The 7,479-nt window shown below is 58.0% G+C and overlaps 3 protein-coding genes across 3 annotated transcripts; 1 reads left to right on the forward strand and 2 right to left on the reverse strand.

Moving 5' to 3' along the window:
• Nucleotides 1-739: 739 nt before the first annotated feature.
• On the reverse strand, nt 740-2,005 carry ENH_00013440 (diacylglycerol kinase, putative; the record flags this gene model as incomplete). The annotated part of the gene is made up of 1 exon (XM_013579053.1): nt 740-2,005. One exon carries the CDS (start codon nt 2,003-2,005, stop codon nt 740-742), a length of 1,266 nt encoding a protein of 421 aa, XP_013434507.1.
• A 458-nt stretch (nt 2,006-2,463) lies between these two features.
• ENH_00013450 (hypothetical protein, conserved) lies at nt 2,464-3,165 on the reverse strand (the record flags this gene model as incomplete). Its single annotated transcript, XM_013579054.1, has 1 exon — nt 2,464-3,165. The coding sequence occupies one exon, from the start codon at nt 3,163-3,165 to the stop codon at nt 2,464-2,466; it is 702 nt and encodes a 233-aa protein (XP_013434508.1).
• A 1,539-nt stretch (nt 3,166-4,704) lies between these two features.
• Nucleotides 4,705-7,479, forward strand: ENH_00013460 (hypothetical protein, conserved; the record flags this gene model as incomplete). The annotated part of the gene is made up of 1 exon (XM_013579055.1): nt 4,705-7,479. A coding segment is annotated over one exon (2,775 nt), but the record flags the coding sequence as incomplete, so codon positions are not given.

A 7,479-nucleotide genomic window follows, 5' to 3' on the forward strand; every position in this document is an offset into this window, starting at 1 on the left:
ACCCCAAACCCCAAACCCCAAACCCTAAACCCCAAACCCCAAACCCTAAACCCCAAACCCCAAACCCCAAGCCCCAGACCCCAAACCCCAAACCCTAAACCCTAAACCCTAAACCCTAAACCCTGCAGACCCGAGGCTGAAGTAGTTGCTCATGAAGAAGGTTTTTTTGAGTTCGCCGCCGTGGCGGTCGGGGCCGAGTTGCTGCAGCTGCTGCGCTGCAGCACTAAAAGCCCTAAACCCTTTTTTTGCTGCTACAGTTATTTTCCAGCAGTCGTGCTGCGCCAACACGGAGGACTCCAGCGTGTTCAGCAGCCGCGTGAAGCTGCAGCAGCGCCCGCAAACCCCAAATTAGGGTTTAGGGTTTAGGGCTAGGGTTTGGGGTTTAGGGTTTGGGGTTTAGGGTTTAGGGTTTGGGGGTTTAGGGTTTGGGGTTTAGGGTTTGCGCGCAGGTCGAGGTCTAGGGTTTAGGGTTTATCGTTTTTAGGGAGTGGGTTTAGGGGCAGGCTTTGGGCTCTGGGCTAGGGTTTGGCAGTTGAGGGGTTTCGAGGTTTAGGGTTTAGGGTTTAGGGTTTAGGGTTTGGAGCAGCCCGGCGGCTGCAGCAGCAGCAGAACTTTCCAGAAAACGGCGCAACACAGACAAAACACCAAACTAATTAATTAATTTAATTAATTAATTTAATTATTTATTTATTTATTTATTTATTTGTTTATTTATTTATTTATTTATTTATTTATTTATTTACTTTTTTCTGCGGAGAGGGTTTTTGCGGGGAAAACTCGCGCGGGTCCAGCCGTAAGAATTGGCCCAGTCGTTTCCCGTGCCGGAGGGCACAATGCCAGCAGCAAGGAAGTTCAAATTAATTTTTTTTTTATTTTTATTTTTATTTTTATTTTTATTTTTATTTTTATTTTTATTTTCTTTTTCTGAACTTTCTGTCATTTCGAAACTCCGCAAAGCCTCCAGCATTCCGTTGAAGGCTCCGTCGCCTCCGACGGCAATAACTCGCACGCGGTCCGCGAGCGGGACTGCTGCTGCTCCTGCTGCTGCTGCTGCTGCAGCAGCAGCAGCAGCAGCAGCAGCAGCAGCAGCAGCAGCAGCGGCCTCCTCGGCGCCCGCAGCAGCAGCAGCAGCGCCCGCGCCGCCGGCCGCAGCAGCAGCCCGCGCCTTCTGCAGCTTTGCTGCTGCCTTTGCTGCTGCTGCTGCTGCTTCTGCTGCTTCCCGCTGCTGGCGGCCGAGGTGCAGCAGCTCGCGAGTTGCTGCTGCTGCTGCAATGCAGCGCAGCGCCAAAGACATGGAAGCTGCGTCTTGCTGCGAAAAGACCATCACGCTGCTGCAGCCAATTGCTGCTGCTGCTAATGGCAATCTTTTCAAAAACTTCTCCCCAAGTCGATCCCCAGAAGTGGGATTTGCAATGAAGAAATAAAGACTTGTGTCCGCCCCACAGACCCACTTTGCTGCTGCTGCTTCTGCTTCCGCCACGCTCCGCGGCGGGCTCCGCACTGCTGCTGCTGCTGCTGCTGCTGCTGCTGCTGCTGCTCGCGACCGCGCCCGCCCCGCAGCTGCACCCGGAGCTGCAGCAGCGCCTGCAGCAGCAGGCGCTGCAGCGGCTGCTGCAGCAGCAGGCGCTGCTGCAGCTGCTGCAGCGGGCGCTTCAGCTGCTGCTGCAGCGGGAGCTCCGCCCGCAGCAGCAGCGCCGGCAGCAGCAGCTGCTGCAGCAGCCGCTTCTGGGGCCGCTTCGCGGAGCGCGGCGGCAGAAGCAGCCGCAGGGCCAGCCGCAGCAGCAGCAGCAGGAGCAGCTGCAGCAGCAGCAGCAGCAGCAGCAGCAGCAGCGGGATCCGCAGGCCGCGCTGCAGCAAAAGAGACGCCGCCGGGGGCCCCGAAAAACGGCAAAGAGACAAAAGGAGACAAACTCAAATAAAGAAAGATTAGAAGGAAAGAAAAGGGAGAAAAGGGGGGCCCCCGAGGCCCCACGAGGGAGCCACGCTGCTGCTGCGGTGCCCCCATGGTCGCAACTGCTGCATTAGAGGCCCTGCGCGACCTTTTGGCCGTTTTGGACCTTCAAATTCGAATTATAAATCAAAATAAAACAATAAAAGTGGAAAAATGCGGAAAAACGACGGAGAAAAAGCCCCAAACGCGACAGGAGGACCCCCGGAGCCCCCGAGCGATGCTGCTGCTGCGGCACCTCGAGCGGTCGAGCCCAGGACCTTTTGCTGCAGATCTGGGTCCAATAGAAAGACAAATTCAATTTATTTTCCAAATAAAACAGTTTTAAACTTTTATTTATTTTATTCGGCGCAAAACGCGGCGGCAGCCGCCGCGCCGCCGCGCTGAGGTGTACGTACACCCCAGGAGCGGGAACGAGCCACGCACAGTTAGCTGCTGCTGCTGCTGCTGCTGCTGCTGCAACAAATTTCTTCTTTTTGCATTTATTAATATTAATATTTGATTTATTTTCCTTTTTATTTCAAATTAAATTCAGAAAACAAAGAAAAACCCGTTTGCAGCAGCAGCAGCCACTGTGCTGCAGCAGGACTCTTCGAAAAAGACTTTCTTTTCACTAAACTGCAAACAAAAGAACTTCTTAATGCCATTTGAATTTTATTTCCTTTTCGGGGATTTAAAACTACCAAAGCTGCAGCTAATGGCTTCGACGGCGCGCGCCTACAAGCAGCAGCAGCAGCAGCAGCAGCAGCAGCAGCAGCAGCAGCGGGAGCAGCAGCGGCAGCAGCGGGAGCAGCAGCGGCAGCAGGAGTAGCGGAGCATAGGCAATAACGAGCAGAAGCAGCAGAAGCAGCAACTGCAGCACTAGGGTCCTGGCATATACCCAGAAGGTCCGATTGTTTGCTGCTGCTGCTGCTGCTGCTGCTGCTGCTGCTGCTGCTGCTGCTGCTGTCTGTGCTACTGCTTGTTCTATGAAAGTGCAGCCGCAGAAGGGGGTGCTGTTTTGCTGCAGCTGCTGGCGCTGCAGTTTGATTCCTTGCTGCTGGAACTGCCCTGCTGCTGCTGCTGCTGCTGCTGCTGCTGCTGCTTTTACCATTGCTGTTGCTGCTGCTGCTGCTGCTGCTGCTGCTGCTGTCGTTGCTGCCCTCTAGCCACGCAGCAAAATCTGTGGGGCTTTTGTGCGCTGCTGGCCCTCCGCATTTAAGAGAAATAAAAGGCATTTATTTGCCCATTGAAGAAGTAAAGGAAATAAAAGAAATTAAATAAATTAAATAAATTAAATAAAAAAGAAAAATAAAGGAAATAAAAGGCATTTACTTTCAAAAAAGTAAAATAAATAAACTAAAAACAAACAGAAAACATCCCTTAGTTCTTCAACAACAGTCAAGTTCACTAAAGAGGGCTCCAAGGGCTCCCTGGCGAGGCTTTAGGGTTTAGGGTTTAGGGTTTAGGGTTTAGGGTTTAGGGTTTAGGGTTCAGGGTTTGGCTGTGGGAGCAGCAGCAGGGAGGTTCTGGCGCGCTGAGGTGCTGAGGTGTACAGACACCTGGAGTGCATGCATGCACTTTAAAAAGCAAATCTGATTTTTAAGAAAAACGAATTTAAATAATTTTCTTTTTTGCCATTAATATAAATATATATATATATATATTTATGACAAATATAAATATAAATAAATATATTACACATTTAAATTCATATATTTACATATATTTTAATATATATATTAAATAGATATATGTAACATATATATATATATATATATATCTATTTATATTTATATTTATTTAATTTTGAAATATTTGAGCTGATGGGGCTTTTGGGATATTTGCATTTCTTTCTTTTGCCCCTTGAGATTAAAATTTGAAAGCTGAACACCCCGCGGGCCCCTCTGTCTAAAGTGCAAAGAAGCAAAAGCTGCTGCTGCTGCTGCTGCTGCTGCTGCTGCTGCTGCTGCTGCGCTGCTGCTGCGCTGCTGCAGCAGAAGCTGCCGCTGGTGCTTACCGCCCAGACAGCGCGGGGGCTCAGGTGACGGCGGGGTGCCGCCGGGGCGGTCTAGAGCTGCGGAAAGGGGGAAAATGGCGCAAAATGGATTAAATGGATTAATTTTTGAAAATAAAAACAATTAAATTGCAAATTAAACTCCATTTTGCACTGGCTTTCGCCGGCGGCCCGCGAGCGCGGGCGCAGCGGCCATCTGCGGTGTATCTGCAGGTGCTCTCGAGTGTACGCGCAGCTTCTGCGCGGAAACTGCAGTCCCACGCGTTAAAACTTTGAATTTATGCATCATAATTGAAAGTTGGGAGAAATTAAAAGTTATTTTTTGAAAAAATCTGCATTTTACCGCGCCGTTTCAATAAGCTTCCGCGCAGCCCTGCGGTGTACGGACACCGCGTGCCAGTGGTCGCTGTGGCTGCGGCGGCGCGCCTCCGTTCAGTTTCATTTTCGGCGAGTTTTCGCGAATTTTCCTTTTTAGATTTAGTTTTGGAATTAAATTTCGTCTTTTATTTCCCCAAAGAGCAGCAAATCCCGAAAGAACCCGCCCAGCGGCCCTCCCCGCGCTGCAGCCATCCTCGGCGGCTTCTGCTGCGCCCGCGCGCGCCTTCGGCCACTTCCACTTCAATTTGAGACATTAAACCCATTTTTAATCTTTTTTTTTCTCTTTTTCTCCATTTAAAACCCTCAAAGGGCCCCCCGGACTCGAAGGGGCCCCCCAGCGCGCCGGTAGCAGCAATCGAGGGCCCCCGGGGCCTCGGAGTTCATGGCGAACAAGGCCGCAGCAGCAGACGCAGACGGCAGCAGCCGCGCGGAGGGCCAGAGGGCCCCCCCGAGGGTACTGGGGGGCCCCCCGAGCCCCTGTTGCGCTGCTGCAGGGCCCCCGGGGGCCCCCAAGCTGCTGCTGTCGCCGGAGGGCGGCCTGGGGGGCCCCTGGGGGCCCCCCTCCGAGTGTACAGACACCTCGGGGCCCCTCGAAGACTGCGCATGCATTCTACAAAGCCCCGAAAATGGGCCCTGCTGCTCCCCGGGGGCCCTTTCTTCCAGCAGCCAGTGCAGCACAGGAGACCCTCCGTCGCTTTCTGCTGCTTTTCTTTCTCCTTCTTCTCCCCAGCATTCAAACCCCTCAGCAGCCGCTGAAAGCTCCCCTCCAATGCAGGGGGGCCCCCCGGGGGGCCCCCTGGGGGCCCCCCTGGGGGCCCCCCTGGGGGCCCCCGGGGGGGCCCCCGGGGGGGCCCCCGCGGGGGCTCCTCAGGGGGAACCCGAGGGGGCCCCCGGGGGGGCCCCCAGGGGGGCCCCCATCGGGGACTCCACGGGGCTGTTAGGAGGGGGCCCTTGGAATTTCGCTCCCCTTGAAGATCTGCAGCAGCAAAGGGAAAGGCTTGGGGAGGGGCCCCCCAGCGGGGGCCCCACAGCAGCAGCAGCAGGGGGCCCCCCAGTTGTACCTGAGGGGCCCCCGGGGGCCGACAGTGGGGGGGCCCCCACAGGGGCCCCAAAGGGGGCCCCTGGAGAAGCTCTTGGGGGCCCCCCTGGGGTTTCTTCACCAGAAGATCTGAAGTTGCCTCCTGAAGAAACCCCAGAGGGGCCCCCAGAGGGGCCCCCAGAGGGGCCCCCAGAAAGGGCCCCAGAGGGGCCCCCAGGGGAAGCTCAAAGGGAGGCCCCAGAGGGGGCCCCAGAGGGGGCCCCAGAGGGGGCCCCAGAGGGGGCCCCAGAGGGGGCCCCAGAGGGGGCCCCAGCGGGGCCCCCAGGAGATATGCTAAAAGGCAGCCTGGGAAGGGCCCCTAGTGAAGGGGACTTGACGGAAGGGCCCCCAAGGGGGGCCCCTGAGGGGGCCCTAGAGGGGCCCCCTGAAGCAGCAGCAGAGGGGCCCCCTGGGGGGGCCCCAGGAGGGGCTAAAGAGACCCCCTTGGGGTCACCTGAGGGGGCCCCTGCTGCAGAGGCCTTGGGGGCCCCCTTTGCTGCCACGGGGGCCCCCAGAGGGGCTCCTGAAGAGGCCCCAGAGGGGGCCCTTGGGGGGCCCCCCCTTGGGGGCCCCCCCGCTGCCCTTGGGGGCCCTCTTTATGAACCCCTGGGGCCCTCTGAAGCATTAGAAGCAGCAGCAGATGGGGACGAAGGAGCTGCGGTTGAGGCTTCCGTTGCTGCTGCTGCTGCTGCTGCTGCTGCTGCTGCTGATGCTGCAGCTGCTGCTCCTGGGGACAGCGAATTGGCAGGGGGGCCCCTGGGGGCCCCTGGGGGCCCCCCCGGTTTGGCTGTGTCTTTGCTGGCCCCGCCTTCAGAAGACACCAAAAGCCGCAGCAGCAGCTGGAACGGCCGCAGCAGCAGCAGCAGCAGCAGCAGCAGCAGCAGCAGCAGCTTCTTGCACGCGTTTTACTCGCGGCAGCGGCAGCAGCAAATAGAAGAGTTCAAGGGCCGCTCGGAGGCGCGGCAGAACATGGCGAGGTGGAGTCGTGCTGCTGCTAGGAAGGCTCCCAACAGCAGCAGCAGCAGCAGCAGCAGCAGCAGCAGCAGCAGCGGGAGAGCCAGCGTGCTCTCGCGCTTTCTGCGCAGCTCCACGCTGGAGCAGCAGCAGCAGCAGCAGCAGCAGCTGCTGCTGCCGCTGAGCCGCTCGGTGTCTTGCCTGGACGGAAGGTCAGAGGCGGAGCAGCAGCTGCGGCAGCAAGAGGAGCGGCTGCAGCAAGAAGAGCAGCAGCTGCAGCAGCAGCAGCAGCTGCTGCGGCAGCTGCAGCAGCGGGCAGCAGACAGGCCCCTGGGGGCCCTCGTTGCTGCTCGCTCTCAAATGCTGCAGCGGGAGCAGCAGCAGGACGCTTCTTCTCGCCGCTGCTGCGGCCGCGAGGCCTTTGCTGCTGCGCCTGCGCTGCAGCAGCTGCAGCAGCTGCAGCAGCAGCAGCAGCAGCAGCAGCAGCAGCAGCAGCGCGAGTCCTGGCGCCTCTCAAAACTGGGCAGCAGCAAAGGCAGGAAACGCATGCACAGTCTTCCCGCACGGCTTACAGTGTGGGGCGCCTACACTGCTGCTGCGGATGCCCCCCCCGCTGCAGCAGCAGCAGCAGCAGCAGGAGCAGCAGCAGCAGCAGGAGCAGCAGCAGCAGCAGGAGCAGCAGGAGCAGCAGGAACAGAGTCTCCGCGGGGTTTGCTGCGGAGCAGCAGCGGGACCGTGTTTGTGGGTGCGGGTTCGGACTTGGAGTCGGTGGCTGCTGCTGCTGCTGCTGCTGCTGCGGAGGCGGCGGCGCAGCGCGCAGCAGCAGCAGCAGCAGCAGCAGCATTTCGACAGTGCGTAGACACCTTTTTGGCCCTCAGAAGAACAGCAAGTGACTCTTCGCTCTGCAGCAGGAAGAGGGGCCCCTTTGCAGGGCAGCAGCTGAGCAGCAGAGCTGGAGTGCAGGAGTTGCTGGAGCGGGCTTTGGACGTGGGCGCTGCTGCTGCTGCTGCTGCTGCTCCTGCTGCTGCTGCTGCTGCTGCTGCGCCTGCAGCGGCGGCAGCAGCGGCCGCCGCGGCTGCCGCCGCTGCTGCGGCCTTCCCGCCGCCCCCTCCCGCCCCCAGCCCC

The sequence above is a fragment of the Eimeria necatrix genome, genomic scaffold, assembly GCF_000499385.1.
Source record: "Eimeria necatrix Houghton genomic scaffold, Enh_scaff1422, whole genome shotgun sequence".
NCBI classification, from domain to species: domain Eukaryota; phylum Apicomplexa; class Conoidasida; order Eucoccidiorida; family Eimeriidae; genus Eimeria; species Eimeria necatrix.